This window comes from Tripterygium wilfordii, chromosome 2, assembly GCF_013401445.1.
Source record: "Tripterygium wilfordii isolate XIE 37 chromosome 2, ASM1340144v1, whole genome shotgun sequence".
NCBI classification, from domain to species: Eukaryota; Viridiplantae; Streptophyta; class Magnoliopsida; order Celastrales; family Celastraceae; genus Tripterygium; species Tripterygium wilfordii.
The window spans coordinates 9,515,927-9,542,253 of record NC_052233.1 but is presented as its reverse complement, the minus strand read 5'-3'; the positions used below and the strand labels follow the sequence as shown (position 1 = coordinate 9,542,253).

The 26,327-nt window shown below is 38.1% G+C and overlaps 5 protein-coding genes across 8 annotated transcripts; 4 read left to right on the top strand and 1 right to left on the bottom strand.

Moving 5' to 3' along the window:
- Nucleotides 1–2,686: 2,686 nt before the first annotated feature.
- LOC120006045 (alpha-crystallin domain-containing protein 22.3) lies at nt 2,687–6,024 on the top strand. Of its 4 annotated transcripts, none has more exons than XM_038855925.1 (4): nt 2,687–2,867; nt 4,119–4,248; nt 5,117–5,317; nt 5,545–6,024. In XM_038855925.1, exons 3-4 carry the CDS (start codon nt 5,149–5,151, stop codon nt 5,805–5,807), a joined length of 432 nt encoding a protein of 143 aa, XP_038711853.1. In that variant the 5' UTR covers nt 2,687–2,867; nt 4,119–4,248; nt 5,117–5,148; the 3' UTR covers nt 5,808–6,024. The 4 variants fall into 4 exon arrangements, with proteins under 4 accessions (XP_038711853.1, XP_038711870.1, XP_038711865.1 ...); XM_038855942.1 differs by having other exon boundaries at nt 4,109–4,248; XM_038855937.1 differs by having other exon boundaries at nt 4,098–4,248.
- Nucleotides 6,025–6,732: 708 nt separating this feature from the next.
- On the top strand, nt 6,733–9,768 carry LOC120009117 (psbP domain-containing protein 2, chloroplastic). Its single transcript, XM_038859580.1, has 3 exons — nt 6,733–7,122; nt 7,219–7,374; nt 9,344–9,768. The coding sequence occupies exons 1-3, from the start codon at nt 6,790–6,792 to the stop codon at nt 9,602–9,604; spliced, it is 750 nt and encodes a 249-aa protein (XP_038715508.1). The 5' UTR covers nt 6,733–6,789; the 3' UTR covers nt 9,605–9,768.
- A 1,043-nt stretch (nt 9,769–10,811) lies between these two features.
- Nucleotides 10,812–21,562, top strand: LOC120009101 (sterol 3-beta-glucosyltransferase UGT80A2-like). Its single transcript, XM_038859559.1, has 14 exons — nt 10,812–11,275; nt 12,457–12,641; nt 13,108–13,350; nt 15,291–15,402; nt 15,745–15,915; nt 16,834–16,897; nt 17,107–17,164; nt 17,257–17,434; nt 17,639–17,769; nt 18,449–18,551; nt 18,697–18,773; nt 20,294–20,341; nt 20,436–20,585; nt 21,000–21,562. The coding sequence occupies exons 1-14, from the start codon at nt 11,089–11,091 to the stop codon at nt 21,165–21,167; spliced, it is 1,875 nt and encodes a 624-aa protein (XP_038715487.1). The 5' UTR covers nt 10,812–11,088; the 3' UTR covers nt 21,168–21,562.
- Nucleotides 21,563–21,888: 326 nt separating this feature from the next.
- Nucleotides 21,889–23,569, top strand: LOC120009126 (protein LATE FLOWERING-like). Its single transcript, XM_038859592.1, has one exon. The coding sequence runs from the start codon at nt 22,559–22,561 to the stop codon at nt 23,075–23,077; it is 519 nt and encodes a 172-aa protein (XP_038715520.1). The 5' UTR covers nt 21,889–22,558; the 3' UTR covers nt 23,078–23,569.
- Nucleotides 23,570–23,693: 124 nt separating this feature from the next.
- LOC120009106 (F-box/LRR-repeat protein At1g67190-like) lies at nt 23,694–25,998 on the bottom strand. Its single transcript, XM_038859570.1, has 2 exons — nt 25,754–25,998; nt 23,694–25,263 (listed from the first exon to the last, which is right to left on the bottom strand). The coding sequence occupies exon 2, from the start codon at nt 25,106–25,108 to the stop codon at nt 23,849–23,851; it is 1,260 nt and encodes a 419-aa protein (XP_038715498.1). The 5' UTR covers nt 25,109–25,263; nt 25,754–25,998; the 3' UTR covers nt 23,694–23,848.
- Between the last annotated feature and the right edge of the window lie 329 nt (nt 25,999–26,327).

Here is a 26,327-nt window from a genome sequence, read left to right as displayed (position 1 = left end):
GCTCAACATGCCCATCGGACAATTGGGTCATCTCTAATTTCGGACAATTGGGTCATCTCTAATTTTGAGTCACCAACCCAACCCATTCTACGCTAGCGACTTCTAAAACCGGGTCAAAACCCATGCGGGGAGAAGGCCAAAGCCCACAAAGGTGAGAGTTAACTCCACAAAATCTCTCATTGGCCCATGTAAGGAAATAACGAGACATTTACTGATATAAATTTCTCAGCTCAACATGTCCATCGGACAATTGGGCCATCACTAAATTTAGGTCATCAACCCAACCCGTTTTATGTTGGCGACTTGTAAGACCGGGTCGAAACCCATGCGGAGAGAAGGCCGAAGCCCACAAAGGTGAGAGTTAACTCTACAAAATCTCCCATGAGCTCATGCAAGGAAATAACGCCGAAACTGCTGGGTATGAGAGTTGAACTTCTGACTTCCCACATTTACAAGGAGTTACCACAATCAAATTCACCATCTCAACCACAGGTTATTTGTTTCCATTCAAGTGATTGAGAAGCACTAAATATGTATTTTAAAGGTCAAGATCAGTTACTTATTACTTGTGATAGTCAAAACTTATGTCGTCTTCATTGAGGTCACCTCTGCATCACATAAGGCTTGTCACATGCAGTGCTGCTGCAGATAGTCTGAAATTCCAAGAGCATAATCCATCAGGGGTCCATCTATAAACACAATTCAAATGAACTTTCAAACATCATCCCATCACAACCATTGGTATTATCCATGATTGGACAGATGATTCTGCATAGTTTTGGAGAAGTATTCTCCTTCAATCAACAATTGCAGACTGCAGATACTCACCATTCAAATAAAGTTGCATTTTGGATGGTTTGCAGGAAAAGAAAAACTAATTAAAACAGTACATACACAAGCACCACATAAAGAGTTCATGTGTTTTCTGAAAGAAGAATCTCTTTTGATGCTTTTATGAGCACACCCATAATGTAATTTTTGGTTATGCACACACCAATTATATTGAGTGTTTCAATATGCACACATCAACTATATTGTCCGCTCTGGGCCACAGACCCGTACAACTATATTGTTCGCTTTGGGCCACGGGCCTGTACAATAATATTGTCCGCTCTGGGCCACGGACCTGTACGATCTTGTTTTTCTGGGTTGTCTCACTTAACAATATTTGAGCCCAGAAAAAGCTTGGTTGATGTGTGAGAAGGTGGGTTTTAGTTATAAACCACTCGATTGGATTATGCCATACCGATGTTTCAGTTTCTGGGTTTGTTGTTTTCTGTAACTTTTGATTAATGATTCTCTCTTTGATCTAACAGGGAAATTAAAAAGGTCTAATTGTTTTCATGAGTGTGGTGGCAAGAACCCATGTCAAATGTCCAAGCAATCCATATATACATGATCTTTTCTGGAGTGATAGAAATTCTCCTCTCTCAGATTCCAGACTTTGATCAGATATGGTGGCCCTCCATTGTAGCTGCAGTCATGTCTTTTACTCACTCATCGATCGATCTTGACCTTGGAATTGCTAAAGTTGCAGGTCTACATTCCTTTAAAACCCTAGTTAAACACTCGACTACGTGAATCCCCTCCCACACTCACTAGATAATTATATGGCCTTCGACTATAAGGGCGGCTCCAAAGAAATTTATTGGACGTGAAAGTTGAACTTAGATCTCTCGTCTTTGACAATATTTAATTTCGTCAAGGCGTCACCTTACAACCCAGCCGAAATTATCAATTTAGGGGTGTTCAAATGGGTTGTTGGTTTGGTTTAATAAAACTGAATTTTTGCGGTTTGAGAAAAATGAAAACTAAACCAAACCATTTTATGACTAAAACCGGATCAAATCATTGAAGATCGGTTTTTATTTTACGAGTTAAAACCATAGAACATACAAATTATTTTATTTTACAAAATATCACTAACAAAAATATAATTTATTATTTTATTTTATAAATCGCAAACAATCATTAACAATTATTTTATGGTGTGCTCCGCCAACATATCTTTGGATTGTTAATGATGAGATTTTCATATTTGAGGTAGTTCGGCCTCTCTTATTGAGGGAGAAGCCAAGATCCTTGTTGTACATTTAAATTGCAATCTGTGTGTGTTTTTTCTGTTCAATTTTTGTTATCGGGCATAGATCAGTGGAGTTAGACTCGTTCGGTAATTATCTGGCGATATCTGGTGTAATACGACGTCGTTCAGGTCCAGTAATGTCTGACAATGTTCGTTTTAGTGTTTGTGTTTTCTTAGTTTTTCTTGTTTTTTTTTTTTTGTCGTCTTAGTTGTACTCCATATTTATGGTGACCCCAGTATCAAATGGCTTCAATTATCCAATTTATTGGGAAACTTAATACATCATGTCTATGACCTTTTCAAAAAAAACATATATGTAATATATCATTTATATACACATATTTTAATTATTTCGATTTTCGCTCTCAAAACGAATTTGGTTTTTAAGAGTAAACCGAAAAATCAAACCGAATTAATAATTTCGGTTCCGATTTGGTTTTGAAACACCCCAAGATTTCATATTCTGACTTGACCTTGTATTTTTATGTTAATTCATTTTCAGACCCGTTTCACAGGGTTCTTTATTAATAAGTCCCTTAAACCCTTTACTCTTTGTTTTTTTAATCAAACCCTCACTCTTTAAACCCAACTTAAACATTAATTAATTAAAGTCTCCTTAATCCTCTGAATATACTCGGGAGTCGGCTCGCTCTTGCTCCATGAGAAGAAAGGCCAGGCCTACACCAAAATAACCACCGTTACCTTCAAATTCCCATAGAACGGTATCGTTCGCTGCTCCGGTGAGGTATCTACGTCGGGCATCTCAGCTTGTTAGTCTCCGCAGGTAATGTTGCTTTTGCTCTTATTCTTCTTCTTCTTCTTCTTCTTTTTCTTCTGTTTGGGTTGTTCACAGAAATATTGAGAGACCCGACAGATTCTGATCGAAGGTGTTAGTCTCCTATCGGAGGTCTACGTCTTCGATTGGAGCTGTGGGTCTCAGATTTCACCATTTCGGAGATCTATCTGCGTGTTTTCGTGAAGAACCTTGGTTTCTCTTTTTGGGTACTCCGAGCTTTGAGCTTCTTCAATGTGTTTTGCAATCTATTGCTGGTTCAGTTCATGGTGTTTCTCAGCTAGGAGGGTGGGGTGTTCGACTCGGATCGGAAGCTCTGGATATTAAGATTGGAGCTGTGGGTGTCCTATTTCTCTAGCCGTTTGATCTGTATTTAGTTTGGAACCCTATAATGCTTATGTTAAAAAATAATAAATTACGGAATTACCTGATTCTTGTTGAAACTAAACTGTTCTGCATGTTGAACGCTTCATAGTTCACTGAAGAATTGAGATTTTATGCTTGGAAAGTGGTTATAAGTAGGGTTCCAGATTATCCATCATTTGGGCTACAGAGAAAACCCATTATAAAAATATTGAACCGTGAGATTATGTAGTCCTTATGAACTAAGAATAGCACATGCAACTGCGTAGTCTCTATGAACTAATAATAGCACAACAGGAAGGTTGTCATTATTACTGTTATGAGTGTTTGGCCTCCGTAGTCTAGGTTAAGGTTTCGGTTCAGGTTCAGGGTAACCTATGGGACAATTATCGTTAATGCAGCTTGCAACTTGAGGTTTCAAATGATTCTTGGTTGAGATATATATGGCATTTTTCGTAGACATTGGTTTACCTGTCCATGTTTATGTAATTATTCAATAGGGCCTACTATGGCAAGTTATTTACTCTCATTTCAATTTAAAATTCAGTAAATTAAAATCTGATAAATGATTTTCTTCATTAACCCAAGTCAAACCAACTTAACACCTGTAACTGTAAACATCAAGCCAAAATACATAGTGTGAATTGAGGCATGACCTGTATGAATATTTCATATTATTTTTGCCTATAAATGCAGAGCACAGCTTTAAATGAACTGTATTTCTGACTCTTTAAGCTCCTTTTGGTTTAAATGGAAAATATCTAATATATTTGGGTCTTAAACTACTCGGCTGAAATTCAAAATAACCAAAACAAAATAGGAAAAGAAGGGTGATTATGTATTTTCCTTCAAACTTAGTGCGCTCTTAGTTGTTTGCAGGTCCTTTTCCTGCTGCACCTAACGCGGGAAGCTTAAACTGGAAGAACTACACGGAGAGAGTATATTGACTCTTTGACAGCAGGCTCCTCTCCAACTGTGAATTCTGTTGCCCAGCTTCATCAGGCCGACGGTAACATTTTCCTCCAGCCTTATTTTTACCGTTATGAGTGGATTCTAAATATATGTATTTCTCTAATAGATTTATGAGCGGACCCCAAAATGTTTGGAAGTAAGGTGTAAATGGTGATGATATGATTAGCTCATTTTAAAACTTGCCAATGTCACAGTTAGTAATTCTTGTTACCATACCAGACATTTCCAATTCTTTGTTGCTTTCAAGTTGCGATGCAATAGTTTCTTTACATGAAACTGTTGCTTCTGTTGGGGTTAGTTATGATTGATGATTGTCTTTTCCTCTCAAATTATGTTTGTCATGAAATTGGATTAAAGGTCATTTCATGTTTGAGCAGGCGCGCTGGTATTTGGTCCATTTCATTAATTGTTCAGTTACATTCGGCTTTCCATGGGTCCAATTATCGGATAAAATAGCTAGGTTTTGCAGCGTCTTTGGATGCAAACAATGTTGGTATACTTTTGGTTTGATTGATTCGCGATTATGAAGCTCAATATATTGCAATGTTTCGTGTCTATATTGGCCAAATTTCATACTGGTTCGTTCATGATTGATAGTAGACCTTTCTCAACTTTTTACCAGATCAAAGTAGATGGTTTCAAATATTAACCAGTACTATTGATGCAAATTTCCAAGGTTTACCAGTACCATGTTATCTCTGTGTCTCCAATGAGTGGTCTGACTTGTGACATGATGCCTACCTTTGTTCAGCGGCAGCGTGTCCTTATGATTTTTGAGGACCCAAAAGAGCCATTCTGTTTTTGTGTTTGCCTCTTTATTCTTCATTTACTTGTGCAGGGACACATTCTCAAATTCATTTACTCTGTTAAGTTTCATCACTGGTCATGCTTTGTAAATTTGACAGGTGGGCTCGAGAAGTCTAAAGAAATTGGCAGCATGGAGGCACAAAATTATTCTGACCATCCACAATTGAAGCCAATTCAAATCTTATCTGGAACTGCAAAGGAAGGTAGCATTGGACCACAGATTGGTCTTACGGACATTGGCGAGAGTGAAGATGCCTACCTTTTTCGGGTTGCATTGCCGGGTCTCAAAAAGAATGAATGTAAGTTTTTCCTCCTTTGACATTGGATCATGGCACTTGTTGTGCATATTAAGCGGCTGAAATGCTTAAAAATGCTTGTGTTAGAAAGGAGCCAACATAGACATAGTTTAAGAGAGAAGAAGTTGCAGTTCTGTACCATGTTATATCGTAGACGTAAACAAACCCACTTTGCACATTGAATGGTTTTATACATGCATACAACAACATGGGTTTTCATCTCTTCGCAGGTCAGGTGAAATGTAACATCCAACGTGATGGAAAGGTTCAGATAAAGGGATTGATAACAACAACTGGAGGTGTTTTGGAAAACTCATCAAGTATATTCCAGATGAGACTCAATCAACTATGTCCTCCTGGTCCATTTACAATCACATTCTATCTGCCTGGACCTGTCGATCCCCGCCTATGTTCTCCCAAGTTCCGTGGCGATGGCATCCTGGAAGTGGTGGTTTTCAAACCCAGAACACCAAACATTTCCCAACAAGTTTGAGTACTTTTTCTGGAGCATTTTGAACATCATCAACATTTACAATATTAGTTGTTGAAACATGAGAAACTAATGTACTGCTACAAGGACAGTAGAAATCGTGTCGTAAACTGTATGTTGGATTTCCAATTAGTTGTTGATTTGAAGAAATTTATGTTATGGATTCATTTAGCCGAACTGAAAGTCATTTGAAGAATGCAGATTGCTGCACATAGCCAAACTGCATGTGAGGGGAGCTGGTGTTGGGTGTATTTGTCTGTCATGTTCGAAAATGGAATTCCTTGATCCCTTGAAAGAAGTAAAGCACCACCCATAGGGGTGGCAAAAAATCAGTTTCAGGTCGAATAATATCACGTGTTTATGAAATATTTACATATACGGACTCTAATCTGGATTTGATTTCGAACGAACTCAATTGATCAATCCTTGATTGGTTTAAATTCGGACAAGTAAATCGGACAATAATCTAATCTGGATTAGAGTCGGAACAAGTAAACCCCCGATTTGATTTCAAACGTACTCAATTGATCAATCCCTGATTGGTTTAAATTCGGACAATAATCTAATCTGGATTAGAGTCCGGACAAGTAAACCTATGTGTTTGGAAACTTTGGATCCTGACTCGGTTTTAAATCAGACAAAAATTTCGGTTTTAAACCAGACAAAAATTATGTGTTTGGATCCAGATTTTAGACATGTAATTTATGTCCAAATTTGGTTTAATTTGGGTCGAACAAATACGTCCCTGACCGGATAGAGTTTTGTCATCCCTAACCACCAATAGAAAATGGGCATTTCAAAATGTTGTTTGAAAAAAGAAAATCAATATCTTATAAATAAATAAAATACGAATTTTATTTTATTATTCCAATTTCCAATTAAGGATTCATTATGAACTCTCCACCGCCAAACACCCTCATCCAAGCATAGGGGCACTGTTTGGTAATAGATATGCTTTTCGTCTCATGCTCTGCTCTGTAGTTTAATGGCTTTGCAAATCTATCCCTCCCTCACAAACTTCATCTGCAATCCCTTCAACCACATTCACCGCCTTCGTATTTCTTGCCCTAAAACCTTTATCTCCAATTCAGCGCCCAAACTTTCTTCTTTGACTCAACTGCACAATGCACCGAACAGCAATGACAAAGACGCGCTCGCACTGTCCATTCTTTCCAGCAAGAGAAGGTTGAGCCTTTCAATTCTTTCATTAGTCTTAAATGGGTTTCTGCCAAACTCTATTTTCGCTCAAGAGTTGGAGCTCGAAAGGTACACGGATGCCGAGGGTTTTACTCTGCTCAAACCCTCTTCATATGTTAAGGTTGCGGCACCTCTGTCTCCCTCTCTTTCTCTCTTCTCTCATGGGTTTTTGCGATGTTAGTGTCTCAGATGTATTGTTTTAGTTTTGGGTGATTAGGTTGATAAAGCAGGGGCAACAGTGTTGTTTGAGGAGGCAAATAAGGGAAGCAACAGTGTTGGGGTTGTGGTGAACCCAGTTCGTCTTACTAGCCTTGGAGAATTTGGGAGTCCTGAATTCGTGGCTGATAAGCTTATGCAAGCTGAAAGGCGCAAGGTAACTGATTTAGTCGATTCCTGGTTTTTGTCTTTCTTTCTGATTGTCAATGCTAATGGGTGTTGGTGTTTGTGATTTGTTATTTGCAATGGCAATATGATTTCTTTTGGTAGGAATGGCAATATGATTTATTCTCAACGAACTAGTAAAAATTGAGACTCTAAATATACGTGAACAACAAACTGAAAAAAGCAACTTCTTTAGGGTTTAGGGTTAGCAGCAAATAAGAATTGATTGTTTACATTTCTTGTGCTAGTAAATTTATATGGTTACTTGGGTAATCGCTTGCTCACGTAGAGGTCATGGGTCCACATAAAGGCGCCTTTTTTGTTGGCTCTGGGATATCTCTATGGGCATTCCTATCCTCCCATCACGAATTTATTTGAGGAAAATATCCCGCCTTGTCAACTCGAACCCATGACCTCGTGAAGGTGGGAAGTGAGTATTCAAGTTATTATCTAGATATGCATCTACGCCCATGTTTATATGCTTTTGGAATGTGCCCAATATGCTTTATTGTTTGCTTGATGCTTGTCTTTTTTACAGTGTCTAGGCCATTAATCTTGGGTATTGCTAAATATTTGCAATAAACTTCACCCCGTGATTTTTATGGTGCTGTTGCTAATCTCAACATACTGGTTGTTGTCTTTCATTCTGATTGTCAATGCTAATGGGTATTGGTGTTTGTGATTTGTTATTTGCAATGGCAATATGATTTATTCTCAACGAACTCGTAAGAATTGAGACTCTAAATATATGTGAACAAGAAACTGAAAAACAACTTTTTTAGGGTTTAGGGTTAGCTGCAAATAAGAATTTATTGTTTACATTTCTTGTGCCTGTAAACTGATATGGTAACTTTGGTAATTGCTTTCTCACCTCCACAAGGTCATGGATCCACATAAGGTATCTCTACGGGCATTCCTATCCTCGTGTCACGGATTTATTTTAGGAAAATATCCCGCCTTGCCAACTCGAACCCATGTCCTCGTGAAGGTGGGAAGTGAGTACGCAAGTTACTATCTAGATATGCATCTACACCCATGTTAAACGTTATATGCTTTTGGAGTGTACCCAGCATGCTTTATTGCTTGCTTGATGCTTGTCTCTTTACAGTGTCTTGGCCATTAATCTTGGGTACTGCCAAATCTTCGCAATAAACTCCATTCCTTGATTTTTTATGGTTCTACTGCGATTCAGAACTGTTGTATATGATCTGAGGTCTAGTTGAGACGTAGTAGTTGTTATGTGTTTCCCCATCCTTATAATTGTTGAAAATATTTTTCTCATGCCATTACGTCTTGTGCTCAACTTTCGATTGGCATTAGAGCATCCACAATGGTGTAATATTTAGCATTGTTAACAACATTTTTTGAATAAATATAGTGCTATATCATCACAATGGGTATAATAGAGTGTATTTTAAGTACTTGAAATGTTACTTTTTTGATAAGTATAGCGCTACATGCACACAATGGGTGAAAAATGACACTTGAAAATTTAGTTGTGGAAAAAAGATACTTGAGAGTTAGAGTATATATATAGTTGATGAATAGTGAAGAGAGATGATGAAAAGGAAGAGAGAGGTGATGAAAAAGAAGAGAGAGAAGATTAAAAGGAAGAGAGAGAAGATAAAAAAGAAGAGAGAGATGATGAAAAGGAAGAGAGAAGATAAAAAAGAAGAGAGAGATGATGAAAAGGAAGAAAGAGAAAATAGAGAAAATGAGAATAGAGTGTTGGAATTTATGGAGTGTTGATGAATAGTATTTATTGTGGGACCCACTCATCAAATTGAATTGTGCCACATAAGAGAGAGGAGAAGAGAGAAAATGATTTTGAAGTGCTGTATTATATGGTTACCATTGTGGATGCTCTTAGAATTAGCCTGCAACAATCTTTTTTGTCCCTCAGTTTGGTATTTTATATAACCATCCTAAACTGCTTGTGACTGGGATTTCTTGGTATATAGGAAAGTACAAAGGATGCTGAGGTGGTTGGCGTCGCGGAGAGATCCGGTCAGGGAGGCCTTCAGGTGTACGAAATTGAGTACAAAGTTGACAGCACCAGGGGAGGGATGAAAAGAATATTTTCTGCAGCATTTGTAGCCTCTAAGAAGCTTTACCTCTTAAATATTGCTCACTCAGACAAGCCGGAGAGTCCTCTTGACAATCACACAAGAACTATGCTGGAAAAAGTGCTTCATTCCTTTGATGCGGAACCTATGACATGATATCGCAGCCCATTTTGTTGAGGTAGAGATGCAAACTTTGGTAGTTCTTGAGCTTCAAACCCTCTGGTAATGATAATTTGCAGGCATCTTTGGATTTGAGATTAAGAATATTTGAGGCAACCATAAATTGATTCACGCATGATGTCACCCAGATCACTTTGCTACTTGATTGACGTTTAGATCTAGTAGTTGCCATGACCATTGATCGGAAATGAGTTTTTGCTAGGGGTGTCCATGGTTGGTTTTGGTCGGGTTGGTTTTTTTTTTTTCCCTTCAGTTTTTTGGGATAAAAATAACCGACCAATGGGTCGGTTATTTGCTGTTTGGTCGGTTTTTATGGGATTTCTGTCGATCGTCACTGACATATCTTTCACGATAATGCGGTTTCGATCCAAGCGGTTAATTTGGACAGTCCTAGGTTTTGCAGATATTGCCAAGAGTGCTCAAATGAAATGTAAAGGGCTGGATCAAAGCAAGAATGAGGCCCACAGAGCATGGGCTGAGCCTGACCAAATAAACCAAGATTGCCAATCCACCAATATGGGCTCAGCCTTATGCCCACCATCCCCGGCCCATATATACTCTGCCATGCCTAATCAAACCATAAATGTCCTCCTTAGAGGACAATGGCTTCTAGACGAACCCATTTTTCTGACCATTTTTCACATGTGTAAGTGTTTTTTCCCCGGTTGTTACAAGGCAACTAGTCACCAAAAAAATACACATTATCATTATCGTCACATCACATGTGCAAAGTGATTGTAAAAAATCTCATTATTTTTTGTCACAGTTATTTTAAATGTTGGGATAGACGAAGATGATTTCACATGGATCATGTGAGACATATGACACTTATAATATATGCGTCCGTCTCAATATTTTTGGAATATCGGAGAAAAAAAATTATAGTATGCGTAGCATCTTTGGCACAAAAATCATGTCGCATTTAGGAATATTGAATCATGGGGAGGCATAAAATATATATACTTTTGAGTTTTGTACTGAAATCCGGTTGTCATGATAATGAATAATCTTTTACTTTAAAAAAAACTTTCACTTACCGTTTTTTGATCTGCCAACTCAAATGAGTTGGCTGCGAAGATTGCATGACACGTGTACAATTGCGGACGTTTGGTCTCGAGCAGAACTATTTACAGTCCTATAATCCTAATCCGCCTAGGAATAGGATCCTTTCTAGCGAAACTTTGTTGCCAACCAAACGGGCCGCAATTTTTGAAAGTGCAGCGTCACTGAGACTGTCAGACAGTTCGTCTACGTGTCCGGTATTTCGAAATCCATTCTCCAGCACGGTACCGACCCGTCACCAACTCCTTCGAACGTGCCTTCTCTCTCTTGAGCTTTCGATTCGAAGAATCAGAATCTGTTACTTTCTGTAAATTGCGGCAATCCCTGGCACATAATCTTTTTCGAACTCAGTCGGAGATCTGGATCAGCAGCGGCAAGAAAACTCCCAGGTATCGGCGATGGCGTCAATGAAACGACGGAGTTCATCTTCTTCTTCATCAAGTTCCGCCGAAGTTTCGTTGGGAGTAGATGTTGAAATCAGGAGTGGCCGTGATAGCAAGGAATTGGAGAGCATAGAGGCCAGTGCTGCTGCTACTGCTGCTGCTGCTGCTGGTTTAGTAAATAACGGAGGCACTGGTTCTCCAGGTTTGTTCAACGCTTCCATTGGAATTGCATTCTTTCAGTTCGTTAGTTTTCACACTCTTCTTATACGGTGTGATCGCTTTCAACAAAATAATTTCTCAAGAAGTTTCTATTGTCTAATGCAAACTTTTATTCTAGCTTAAAACATCCTATTTGATTTATTGGATTAATTCTGCAAATGAGATAGGAAGGTGATGATAGTTCTCTCTAGTGACTGATATAGGTTACTAGGAGTTACACTTTAGTAAGATTAACAATGGAGTCGCTTTTGCTTGGCGGTCGGACTTCTAGAATGTTGGGTGCGCTACTACCCCATATTTCTGGTTCCTCGTCGTCTTTTGGTAGTAAGTTCTCTGTATCATAGGAGGGTCTAAGAGTAGTGGCAAGAACCTGTAATACTGCACCATCTTATTTTACACAAATTGTTCTCAAGAATATTATATTTTATTTTTCACATCACATCCCGGTGTTGAGATTGCTATTCTATAGCACAATTTAATAATTTAACTTTTTTCGCTGTTTAAAATCCCATTAAATTAACAGTTTATGCAATAGAGGTATCAGAATTTAGTGAGTGAAAGTTTGAGTCGGGAAAACTGCAGTAGTTGATTTGGTGTAACTGTGTAAGTAAGAATCTCAAATGACTAGAGGCATGGAAAAGCGAGAGGGGAGATAAATATTTCTTGACTTTAAACGCTGCCCACCCCTTCCTACCTTCACCTCTAGGGGGGAAGAGGGATGAAAAAACATGAATGAAATGTTCTTCTCACTTTGCCATTGCTTCCATTTGCAAAACTAATCCTTAAACACCTCATGTGTGGTGCATCAAAATGACTATTGCAGTATTGCATATGCATCTTCATTCTTCATCATGGTCCTAGCTTACTGACGATGATAGGGCTGTGGTCTTCTGCAATTTTACTCGGAATATCTCTCCCACTTCTTGAACCTTTGTCGCTTGCAATTTGTCACCTGAAATTTCTAGTTTTATCTTAGGAATTGGTTCTTAGTCTTGTTGGTAATTTCAATTACTCATTAGACTGATATGGGAGTAGTCAAATGACGTAATTGCAACATTTTTTTGAATAATATGCATTCAGGATCGACTTTTTGGACCCCTTACCATAAATGTTGCACATGCACAGGTTTGTATTTATATTATTTTCTTATCTCTCTCTGTTTAGGAACTTCTGGCAGGACTTCATCTGAAGTAAATACTTTGCCTACGGATGTGCCAAGTGTTGAGAAATCAGTAGGAACTTCGAGTCAGCATAAGTTAGAAAAAGCAAAAACAGAGAGGCAGAGACACAATATACTTGCTAAAGAGGCAGCCCAAATTTTTGATGACAAGATTTCTGTCCAGCAGAAGGTTTTAACCTTCACCATCTATGTTATGATTTTTGCTTTGTTTTTCTTTCTCTTATAAAGTTTATGTTTCTGTCACGTTTCTGCTGCTATACTGTTTGACCTGTGATTATGGTTTCACATTATCAAAGTTAATTTGATCACCTTAGGATATAATCCTTAGTTGAGTCTGCATTTTGTGTGTATTAGCAGGTTTTGAAGAATGATCTATTTTTCATCTTGTGATGTCAACATTCCCCCCATGGTTAGCTAGTTCTGTTGTTGGTTGACATCGCGAAAATCTAGTAGTGTGAAAAGTATCAAATATTTTCTCATCACTATTTTCTTGTTGTCTTTATGGCATAATGGTTGTCATAATTGTCATTTTATAAGAATTGGTTTCCTTGATAAGTGATGTTATATAGCTTTGCAACTTACCTATTGTGCCTTTGTGCCTAGGGCTCTAATTTCTCCTTCCATAATCCTTGCAGCTGAAATTGTTGAAAAGAATAGCTACTGTGAAGGATGATGGAACTGTGGAATTTGAGGTTCCAGGAGATGTCGAGCCCCGAGTTCTTGGTACTGGATCTGAGGATGTATATAATGAAGTTGTTAGTGATGAACCTCTTGATGCGACAGACCTTCGATATATACCGCCACTTCAAATAGTAATGCTCATTGTTGGTACCCGTGGAGATGTTCAGCCATTTGTCGCGATTGGAAAACGCCTCCAGGTAATTTAGATTCGGCCTAGTTTGGTAAAGCATTTGCAAAGTAGCAGATATGCTAGCAGAAATGGTGGTAGCAGAAATGCTAGACAATTTTAGTAGCAGATATGCTGCATGAATGCTTGATAGTGTTTGGTTGAACTTTTACTGGTAACATTTATATTGTGTAGCATATTGTGACAAATTACGTGTAGGGGTATTATCTTAAACATAATAATTAAAGAATTTATTGAGGAATTAATAATTAAATAATTATTTAAAGAGTAATTAAAGAATTATTTAAACATAGAATAATTAAAGAATTATTAACAAAAGAATAATTAACGTAAATCATTGTAACACGTGGCCACCACCTCAAGATTCCTCTACAAATTGAACACCTGGACGAGCTGGAAGAGATGCCGACCGGGACGAGATGGGTGAAGAGAAGAAAGGAAGAGGACGGGTAATGAGGAAGAGAGAGTTAAGGAAGAGAGAAGAAGAGGAAGAAGATGGGTAAAGAGAGAGAATTGCTTTGTTGGTCGGGATCGATTGGAGTGGCCGGTGATCGAATGGCCGGTTGTCGTCTCAACGAAAAACTCTTAGTACGGCTCAAGACTTGAAGAAAACAAGATCGTGTTCTTGTTGACTTGAAAATGGATTGGGGTATAGTTGGAATAACAACCAAATACAAGGGACAAAATAGACATTAATATCAAAATGCTACAAAAATGCTTCAAAATTGTAGCATTTGAAAAAGACAATATTATGCTACTGAAAAGCTCTCGGAGTACGTGCATGAAAAATGGTGTTTGGATGGGTACAAGCATGTATACTAGTAAGCAGTATAAATGTTTGTAAAAAATCCCTACCAAACGGGCCCGAAATCTATTTGCAAAACCTGTATTTATTTATCCATTTAGAATTTGTTCTTGCAGATGGACGCAGACTTTTGAGTCAGTTGCAGCCCTTACTATTTACCCCACCCCCTTTGATCACTATTAATCATCATTGGCTGTCCTGCTGTTGCTGATATTTGTAATTATTTACACTCTTTATTGAGAAGTTGCAAGAAAATGCCAATATTTCCTTGCTTCAAACGAAAGGGTACATTACTTTAGTATTGAAAATCTTGTCCACAGTAGAAAATATCTTTCTACTGCAAAAGTGGAGCCTAAGGTTTTATTGCCACATTGAGCATTCTGTATATCTTTTATCAAATAATTTTTGCAACATCCAAATTGAAGATAGAGAAAAGGAAGGCTTTAGAGTTTAGATCCTTTTTGCTTATAGAATGGTGATTTTCAATGTTTCCAAATATAGAACTTCATTGCAATATATCTTGCGTGCTTGGGGCTGTTGCTTAAGTGGTGGGATGGGATGGCTGATGATGATAAAATTGTTTCAGTCAATAAGTTAGATCCATTCAATTTAAAAGCTAGGTTAAGGCGTTTCAGGGCAGTTTCTTTAGATGAACAGGTTTTAATTCTGGTTGTATATACTTACATAAACTCGTGTCATCATCGTCCTCCTCATCAAAGTCAATAACTCATATCCAATCAATATAATTTTTATTCTTGCTTGCCAACCAGGTTCCTGCTAGAGAAAATCTTGGCTATTCTTATATAAAATCTTGATACTGTAATAGGGTTTTAATTGTGGTGAATGCATTTATTGAACTGAAATAACTCATTTCAATATCGTATATTTGTATATGGATGAACACATTTATTGATGACATATGCCCAATTTATGCATATATGTATTTTTGTTTTTATTAGTATACCGGCGGAGTTCTTTGTAATTTAAAGAAGCTTTGAAGCATTAAGCTGGTGCTCTTTGCTTTTCATTGCTTGTATCACGTAAAAAAATTATGCTTATTGCTGATAAATGAGGAAAAATGAAGTTTACGAATATAATTTCAATTGCGGTTTGGTAAGAGCTTTTACAAGGATATTTGCATGCAGGATTATGGACATCGTGTTAGACTAGCCACTCATTCAAATTTTAAGGAGTTTGTCTTGACTGCTGGGCTCGAGTTTTATCCTCTAGGCGGAGATCCGAAAATTCTTGCTGAATGTACGTGGCTTTCTTTGCCTTTATTCTAGAAGTTTCTGGTTGATCTCACTTCTTTTCTGTTTTAGCACTAAGGAAGCCGTGTGCACCAGGTGTTTTTTGTTTCCTTATGATTGACTATCATAGGCTCATAGCAATTACATGCAGTACCCGTTATCTGTCTCTGATTCTTGTTTTTGAGTAAGACAGGGTGGTGAGTCGAACAATGCTCAGTTTTGCTAGCCGAACTTTTCCAACATGCAGCATTTGTTGTCATTGTGTCGTTATAGATGTGTCTGAATCGAATTTTTGCAAGCTGATTATGCATTTCTACTCTTAACTTCTCAGTAATTTATTTCTTTCCAGATATGGTAAAAAATAAAGGCTTCTTACCGTCCGGGCCTTCTGAGATACCTGCTCAACGAAATCAAATGAAGGAAATTATATACTCTTTACTTCCTGCTTGCAAAGACCCTGATCTGGATTCGGGTATCCCTTTTAAGGCAGATGCAATAATAGCCAATCCTCCAGCGTACGGTAAGGTGTTTGTGGCCTTGAAATTTGTGCGATGTTGTCGACCATTGATTGTTAAAGTTTTCTTGCACTTAATCTGTTGAAGTATGTCTGTTTTTGGAAAATAATTCTAGAAAGCTGAAAAAGGAAAGAAAAAAAAAAGAAAGTGATGGGCATTTCCATGTCTTCATTAGTATCATATGAAAATAAAATACGTTAAAAGTGGAAATACTTCAAATTCAAAGTTTGTCTCTTTACTTCTTTCATCCTACACCACTCAATTCTAGCATTTTAAAAGGATGGGACCTTATTACAAGGATTTGGAGTCTCTATTTGTAATATTTACCATCCGCGTAAGTGAAGTGATTCACATGCTGTAAAACTTGAAATAAATTGTAAAGCTAATGCAAAGAGTAGTCAATTAGATGAATTTCTTTAGAGATGTGAGGATGAGTGAGACTGTCTTTCGATGTTAATGAAAATCCTATATCACTTCCTGAGTCATAGTGTATCACCTTTGAAAGCAGAGCTTTAAGATTAGTGTTGAGCATAGTTTTCGACAGGATCGCAATGGCGAAATAGAATCCACATAGTGGATTCCAACTATTGCTGTGGCTTTGTATTCTGGTTATGAAAAGCATTAGTTTTAACATCACGAAGATTTGTGTGATCCATGCTCTCAGCAGTATGAATGTTTTTGATTGTTTATTGTGTTATGCCACCTGAGTCTGAATATTATATTGTTCATTATTTCCCAGTGCAATTAGTTTCAATAGAATGTTGTTCATTATTCATTATTTCACAGTGCAATTAGTTTCAGTAGAATGTTTTGATAATTCACATTTTTTGGTTGTTTCTTACATGGAAATGTTCATTTAATCAGACATGTCTGTGTTGGCGTGTCGGATATCCTATTGCTAACCTTTGTTAAGTACTTTCTAGGGCATACCCATGTGGCAGAGGCACTACAAGTTCCCATTCATATATTTTTCACAATGCCATGGACGTAAGTCTTGTCTGGGTAATGTAATCTATCTGAGTCAATTGTTACTTTATTGTCTTACAAATTACAATTTGCAGTTTTAGATTTGTGCTTTTTTCTTCATTATTTATCATTCATTAATGTTTACGCATTTTTTCTTGTCATTCCTTAATATATATATGGTTTAGTGAGAAATGCTGAATTCAACATATTTTTTTTCGTTTCTGCGCCAGACCTACTAGCAAATTCCCGCATCCTTTGTCCCGTGTCAAGCAGCCTGCCGGATATCGTGTGAGCCCATCTTGCTCGACTGAGCATCATGGTTTTTTCTTCCGTTTCTTAGTTCTTTCCAATTGAATTTTGACCATGTTTCTTTTTTGTAGTTGTCATACCAAATAGTTGATTCATTGATATGGCTGGGAATACGGGACATGATAAATGATGTTAGAAAAAAAAAGCTGAAACTACGGCCTGTTACATATCTTAGTGGTTCACAAGGATCTGTTTCTGATGTGCCCCATGGATATATATGGAGCCCTCACCTCGTTCCAAAACCTAAAGGTGGTTGCTTTGGATTCTGATAGTACATTCTTTCTTTGAATCTCATCAGTCATCAATCACGCTCTTAATGTTCAATGTTCTGTTGTCAGAATGGATATGCAGGATTGTGCTAAAACTTATACGCAGCTTTGCCCTGAAATGAGCAGGCATAATCTTTATTGTGTGGGCTAGTTTCCATACTTCTTATTATTGCTTGATGTGCAGATTGGGGACCTAAGATTGATGTGGTTGGATTTTGCTTCCTTGATCTTGCATCAAATTATAAACCCCCTGAATCACTTGTCAAATGGCTTGAAGCTGGTACAGAGCCTATCTATATTGGATTTGGTAGCCTTGTGAGTCTACTCTCTCTCTCTCTCTCCCCTCCTCCTTCCTCACTATTTTTAACACTTGAAGCTAGCTTACCGAATTTGCTTCAACTTGTGAACTTCTTTTGTGTGAGTGTAGTTTGAGATTTTTTTTAAAAAAATTCCTCACAGAATGATGTTCCTCTAGAAATAGTTTGCAGCATAGTCACTTAACAGTATAATTGTGAAATATGAAGTGTCACGTGGACACAAACTTGGCATAATTTCATTTTTACATCAGAATAAAATTGAAATCATAATTGTGTGTTTTGATAGAAAGAACTATCTTTTGGATTCTGTCTACGAATTGTATTAGCTTATGTAAAGAGTTTGATGAGTTAACTGTCTTTTCCTCACAGCAGTTATTATTTGTTTAGATTAAGCATTCTCATTACACAATAAATGGTTTTGCAGCCATCTTGTTTACTTTACATTTCATAACTGTTCTTTGGTCGGGGGTGGGGGGTTCATTAAAACCAACCCCATAATCCATTATTGTTCTTTCTTTTCTGTGAGAAGTTTATTAGTCTCCTCCTGATATGATTTTCTGATGTTCTTATATCTAAACTGAATCTGTGCCTTTCACAACTGGTGCTGCTACTATGGATTTGCTTGATTTTATCTTTTTTTTTCTGTTCTGTTCTTTCTTTCTTCTTTCATATCTCAGCCTGTTCAAGAGCCGGAAAAGATGACCCAGATCATTGTTGAAGCATTAGAACAAACTGGACAAAGGGGAATAATTAACAAAGGGTGGGGTGGCCTTGGTAATCGTAAGTTCTAGGCAACACAATTTCAGTTTTTGGTAGAAATATCTATTGTTTCCTTTTCTTTTGTATTTTCTATATCCTTTCTTAGTGGGTATCATGTGTGTGATTGTGCATGCTGATCATTCACCTTAATTGTATTTCTTCTCAGTGGCAGAACCAAAAGATTTCATTTACTTATTGGACAATTGCCCTCATGATTGGCTGTTCTTACAATGCAAAGCAGTGGTGAGACTAGTTTCTTAGTTGTCTTTATTCATCTTTTTTTAAGAAAAGATCCGATGATGTGTTTGTCATATTAATAGCAATTGTCAACTGGCCCTTGCAACCTGGCTGTTTAGTGCTTCTTGTGCTGGTCCTGTGCTTATATGCTATTTATATCACCTAGACCAACCTGCTGCAGCTCATATATAAATGTTAAGCTTTCAGTGTGGGCCATGCTTTTGGAGTGAAAACTGCAGCTCTGGCCCAGCGACATTCCTTGTCTTCAGTTGTTCCTGTATGCGCATGGGTTAGTCAGTTATATCGTACGTTGACGATTAGAAGCTTATTGTAATGCTACCAACTATTGCTAATTCCTAATAGATTAGTCTGCCAAAAGAGGAAGCAGCGTAATTTTTTTTACGTTAAATTGCTATTTCCTAATAGATTAGTCTGTCAAAATAGGAAGCAGTGTAATTTCTTTTTATGTTAAATATCAATGTCAACATCTTTTGTCCTGTTCTTTCATACATTGTTAATCAATTGTCTTAAAATAGAGGAGGCTTGGATCAAAAGGGTTGTTGTGCCTATTTTATGCATTGCTCCATTTAGATTGTAGTTCGCAAGTTCTGGAAAGCCATGCCAATACCTGAATTTGAAGATAGACATACAAGCATATGCCTACTTTCATGGTCTGTAGGAAGGTTGTGCTGTTTGGTTTAATTCTTAGGGCGTGCCAACTCAAGCTTGTTCACTGTCTATTGTTGGTGATTTTTCCACATATCTTTTCCATTGGGGAGACCTACTCCATGTTCTCTGCAACTCAAGTATGTCATGGTAGGCATGGCGTAGGAAAGTTTTATCAATGTACTTGTGGGAGTGTCCCTGGTCCTTCTTGTTCCGAACAAAGAGCTTGTGGTTTTGAAGATGCTTGGGTTCTTCAGCATGAGAGATAATGCCACTTCCTTTTGTTGGTTTAAGGCTGAGTTCCTATCGTAAGATCAGGTTCCATGGGAAGTATAACTGTCCAAAGTGCTGCTTGTTGGACACATTGGCAAATGGAGAATCTATGCGTCTGATAACTGTCAAAACACACAATTGCCCACGCGAATTTTGCTATCAATAGTTGCTCTGTTAATGAATTATTTGGAAAGGAATTAAAATCGTTCTTTTTCTCCCCACATCTGCTCATTGACTCATAGATTTATGATTTGTCCTTTGAAAGTATGTCGTGTATGTCCCTCCAAAAGCAAGCAGATCTGTTTCATTAGCCTGTTTTTTTAGTTTTCCAGTTCGCTGTTAGCATGCTTGGTGTCAGTTATGCTTGTTTCTTCTCGGGGAACAAAAAAAAGTTACTTGTTTATGGATTGCTTACAACACATGAAACTTTTAGAATGAATGATATTGAAATTATACTTTTGAGATGACAGATTAGTATTATTCACTGCTGCTTTGCTTGGATGGTGCAGCATTTGATTTATGCATCAAAACTATTTCTCTATTTTTATCGGATTGTATGCTGTTATTTGACAGCACTCTGATTTCAGGTTCATCATGGTGGTGCTGGAACGACGGCAGCTGGTCTTAGAGCAGCGGTAATGGTCGCAAAGCTTACTCTTGCTGGAATTTCATTAATGTGCAAGATGTATTCTGTCTTTATCATTGATCACCATCTTTTTTGCAATATAGTGCCCAACAACTGTTGTACCTTTCTTTGGCGACCAACCTTTCTGGGGAGATCGAGTCCATGACAGACGTGTAGGCCCTCCACCCATCCCAGTTGATGAGTTTTCACTTCCCAAGTTGGTTGAGGCCATAAAGTTTATGCTAGATCCTGAGGTATTTTTGAATTTCAAAAAATGTTCGATTTGAGGGAAAATTAATATTTTCCAAGTCAAGAGTAGGATAAGTTTGGCACACCTTCGTGAACTAGGAATTAAAATTTTCATTTTGCTTAATCTCTGAAACCACAATACATCATGAAAAGATTGGAAAGTCGTCTGTTCTCTGAACTTGTCACAAGAGCTGTTATCACGCAATTGCTGGTGTGTGTCTGTAAAAGGTAGTGCTAGGTGTTTGATTCAGCCTTACAGAAATTATAGAATTCAGTCTTTTTTTGAAGTGTACAAGTTAAAAGTTAATACCAAAGGAATCCAGATATTTGAACTTGGCTGCAAAAGTATGTCTTGTACTTTAGGAACTCTTCAATCACAATGAAAAGCAGGAGAGATACTAACCTTTGAGCCATTCCAGGTGAAGAAGCGCTCAGTTGAACTTGCCAAGGCCATGGAGAAAGAAGACGGGGTAAATGGAGCAGTGAAAGCTTTCTTTAAGCAGCTTCCTCACAAAAAGCCAGAGCGTGAGGCTTCACCAGAACCTTCAAGCTTTTTCTCCTTTAGTAGGTGTTTTGGTTGTTCCTGAATCACACATTTTTGCCTTCTTGCCCTTCCACGTTCCTGTTTTGGCCAATGCATATCCAGTTACAGCATTGTATTTCGAAAGGTTCTTCCTTACTAACAAGAATGTGGTTACTTCTTTTCATTAGTAGAGTCCTCTGCCAGGGAATGCTTCCCGGAATTGTAGTGTATGTACATTTTATTATTCATCTGAAGGCTGTAAAAATAAAGTAGAATCCCGCACTGGCATTGAAAAAGAAAGAGCTTTTTAGAAAGAGAATTTTTTAGAGAGAGAGAGAGAGGCTGTTACGGAGACTTAATTGACACTTCTGTTGATGTTGAATCATGATGTTTGCCCGAATTGAACCTACTGGAGGTGGGTATGTGGACAAAAATATTTTTTCTCCTCTTTCATTTAAATATGAAAATCGTTGCCATGATTGTTTTGAAACCACTGGTAAAAATTGGAGTGGGTTTTAGATTGGAGTTAATTTCAATCCCTACAGTACCAATAGATTGGAAAGTTGGAAGACTTTCAAAGGATCTTGAATCCTCTGCTTAGTTGGGCACATTAACACAGGGGATGATACAGGTACCCATGGATGCAAATAAATTCAATTCCTGGTAGTAAAAAGTGAGCATTGTATTCTTTTACTTGGGAGTATAATGAGGGAATTGGGTTAAAAAGGGACAAATTGTATGGGATTTGGAGGTGAAGAATGCAGGACTAGCTGATGTTAGCCCCATCACCACCACTCAGAGAAAGAGCAGGAGTAGCCATTTGCATGGCAGAGAGAGCAGAGCAGAGCAGAGAGAGAGAGAGGAAGTGGAAGTCAGACGTGTCAGAATAGCTAAAGCTTTCAACGATCAGGTTTGTGATCCCCAATGGCCAATGTGGAAGGATTAGGTAACTTAAAAGCTCATGTCAGTGTCCCCCACTTGGTAGTTGCATTTACTTTACTCTGCAGCTCATATGGGTCAGGTGTCCTTAAGTTTCACAAATAAGGCACCAATCAATCTAGACCTTGATTAATAAATGCTTTAGGAGGTCAAAACTGCCTCTCATTGGGTATTGTAAGACACTAGATTACAGGAAGGAAGAGCAGTTCAGCATATAAACTTACAATTTAAGTCACTGACAAAAGACACTAAGTTGGATTTAAAGAGAAAGAAACCCAATTGATCATGAAACTGGTTATTACTGTCAGAAAAAAGAAGAGAGAGAGATTCCTTTTCCCAATCCTGGCATCCCCTTTTTCTCACCAGTCAGTTTCCAAAGCCCATACCAGTCTCTTTGTTCTGAACCATTGTATTTCCATAATTACACTCACAGACCCTTCACATTTTCCAACACTCAGAAGCTTCTGAACTCTATATACAGCAGCATCCTTCATTCATTCTTTGTTACAGGCACAAATGGAGGATCACAAGGAAACCAATGATGTTGATGATCAATCAAGAAGGGTTTTTCCTTGCTTGTTCTGTTCAAGAAAGTTCTACAGCTCTCAAGCACTTGGAGGCCATCAAAATGCTCACAAGAAGGAAAGAACAGCTGCAAGAAAGGCTAAAAGGGCATCTGAGTATGCACCAACACCACCATCACTGGTGTTTGCTCCAAATCATCACTTGGGCCTTCTACAGCCTCCAATGTGTATAACTGCTCATGCAGCTAGCCTCAATAACTTCCCTAATCAGCCTTTCGGACCAAACTGTGGTGCAGCCAGGTTTGAGAATGTAGTGCTTTATGGAGGTCCAAGCTACACTTGGTATAACCAAGTTGATCATCAAGACCAGCAAAGTTTCTTGAATTGGCAGAGCAGCAGAAGATGCAGCACTGGCTTCAAAAGTGGAGGAGAACATGTAGCCGTGATGAATAATCACCACAATAATGAAAAGAATAGAGATTCAAAGCTTGACCTCTCTCTCCATTTATGAATTTTTTTCCCCTCCTGAGGCTTTTTTTCCCCCTGTTTTTGGTTTTTGTCATCATCATAACCTTAACCCAAGAAATTTAGGCCTTGCTATGTAATAAAAACTCTTATTTGGATTTATGTCCATAGGATTTGGTGAAATCTTTCAGTGATTGTCAACCTATCACAATTCTCTGTCTGTGTTATGAGGCATAGTTTGGATTTTGACCATGTTTTTACAATAAAAGATTGATTCTAATTGGCCTTTGGTCATATTAGTGAATGGTGTTCAATTTATGATTTCATGTCATAGGGTCTAAAGGGCAAACAGTAGGGGATAGCCTGGTTAGTTACCTACCTCTCAAGACTTAAGGATTAAAAGATGCCTGAGGTCGAGTGTTCGAAACTAACTGGGATATTTTCAAGGGTTCCCTAGTTCTATGAGTTTCGCAACCCACTTACCCGCACGGGCTTCAGCCCGATGTAAAGTGTCTGTCATCATAGTGCTAGCTATGACCTATGACAGTCAGGCCCGGGCTTAAAACTGGCCAAGGGATCACAGAGAGTGATCGTTGGGCTAGGGTCTTCCCAGTTTAGCAAGAGGGGGGGGGGGGCATTTCTAAGGTTATGCAATTACCGTCTCAGTTCAAAAGCAGAGACTTCATTAATAATTTCCAGAGCACTTTGAAAAGAATGTCAAGCCATACGAGCAGTAATTTACCTGCAAGCATGCTTACAGAACAATTTCATACTGTGAAATAAAGCTTGCACTTCAACCATTGCATTGCCAGAATGTCTACTCAAACTCAAATTGCACATCTACTTGCATGTATCGCCTCATGATCTGAACAATTGATGAGGTAAAATCGGCCAATGTCTGGCATTCTTCATGGGTTTTGGCCTCTGAAACAACCCCATGAATGATCAACTTCTTAACATTTGGGCAACGTTTCAGATGCCCCTCGACCCAATCTGAGAAAAGATCGTTAATCACAGTCCATCCAAGCTCCAACACTGTCACATTCTCCAAGCTGGAAGAGCCTTGCAAACCATAGTGAAGCACACCATCTCTCAAGTCATAGCTCAATGAGAGATGGCTCAGTTGAGGAAAACAGACAGCAATTGTTTCCAAATCCACAATCTCATCCTCAACATCAAATACAACGTCCCAAAGCCGGAGAGTCCTTAACTTGGCAGATTTTGAGATCATTTGGTAGAACTTTGGCCAGATAATAGTGAAGTTGCTGATTTCCACAACCTCAAGATTATCAGCAGCATCACCGACATCAAGATGTATGACACTTACTTCATCAATCTTGAAATGTTTCAAGGTCCCCTTTCCAATAAGCTCAAAAAGTTCAAGGGTACAATCCTTCAAATGCAAAAACTCAATATTGTCGGCCTCCAATATGAACTTGTCCAAACTGATTGCTTCAACATAAATACTCTTTAAAGTTGGACTACTCAGTTCAACTGTCACTTGTGCATCTGAAACTGCTATCTCTGGGCTTATGAGTTCCACAATCTCAACCTTTGGGCACGCAGTGAGCAAAAGACTTAAATCCAATGCTGAAACACTGACATAACTCAAAGAAAGGGATTTCAAGCAAGGGAATCGCTGAAAATTAGGTTCAACCCCAGTGATTGAATTGCGTGACAGCTCCAACATCTCCAGCTTCTGCCTCCCACAAATCTCGAGAATGTTTACATTTGGAGTAGTTTGAACATTATAGATCAAACGTCTCAAGGTTTGTCGGGTGTACATGAGCCATGCGATAACCGTTGAAGCCGAAAACTCATCAACATCATCCATTAAAATCGAGAGGCCTTGCAAACCTGTGGTCTGGAATATTGTTCGAGTGATCAATATTTCTATACGGCTAGCTGTGAGATCATGATAACCTGACCAATCATTAGAATTGAAAGAAAGTGTATGAAGGCTTCGGCAGTAAGCCTCTCTCCATTTTTTACATGTTGCAGAGGCTATCACAATATCTCGGGCACCTCCAAGCCGAGACAGTATGTTCCCAATGAATTCAACAGGAAGGTTCTCCATCACACAAGAACCATGAGGCCCTAGTATTCAGTATATAGATTCTCACAAAAGACCACCAAAAAACTTGAGAAGGTCCTCGATAAAAGAAGAAAATGAGAATGAATCCCTCACAGTTCAACATGAACAATGGAGGCCATTGTGGAGAAAAAAAATTCCTGCAATAATGAAAGAAGTTTAATTCAATCCACAAACACGAGAGCTACCCTCGATGAAAAGCATCAAACAAAAATTTAAACAGATCTTCAAACTAAATAAGCAAATTATCAAAGAAATCTTAGGCATAAACACAAGTATAATATTCCAAATACTACCAAGAATGTTCACAGTCTATTAAAATCATTCAACACAAACAAAAATCCAGAGCCAAAAAAAACTCTACAAAGAAAAAGCAAATCTTGACTCAAATGCCAACACCCCAGCAAGATCTCAATCCAAAATCAATATGCAAACCCATCAAACCCCAAATCGCTAATCGGGTAGCGAGTAGTCAACAATCTTATGTAAAAAGAAAAGGGGAAAAAAAAACCTTTTAAGCACAAGATTTAATAGCAAGTCACCTTTAAAGAAACCAGGAAAAGCAACCAGAGAAACCGAGAATCACAGTGATTATCAAAAGGAATGATCAGAATATCGCAAGGATCTTACCAAACATCAAAAAGACAGGGAATGAGCAAAGCTCCACTGGAGAATCACATAAGGGAGACAAAGGAGTGAGTCAAGTGAAGATCCGCCACCCTTGGAGAGATTGTAATGACGAATAAGTGTTTACAGAGAAGCGATGATGATTAGAGTTGGGGAAATGATAGTGGGTCCATCATCCACGCCCAAATCCACCATTTGAATCGAACGGGTACTGGGCATAGACCTACCCAGTAAGGCAGAGGCGGTAACCTAAAGGGAAAAATAATTGGGTAAATTGCACTTTTACATATTGAAAGATGGTATTTGTTTCAATTTGTACACTGAAGGTTAAATTGTTTTAATTTCATAACCAAAATATGAAATTGTGTCAAATAAGTCACTCGGTCATGTTTTACAACATTTGAGCAATCAAATTGCATACGTGACAGTCTAACAGTTAAATACGTGATGATATGTTTAACGTCGTGATAAATAGTGTTAACGGTGGAAAATATATTTTTTAAAATGATAGAGGTTTAAGATCTCTAACCCTAAGCCAAAGAGGAGGCCACCATGAAAGTCCAACTCAAGGTCCCCT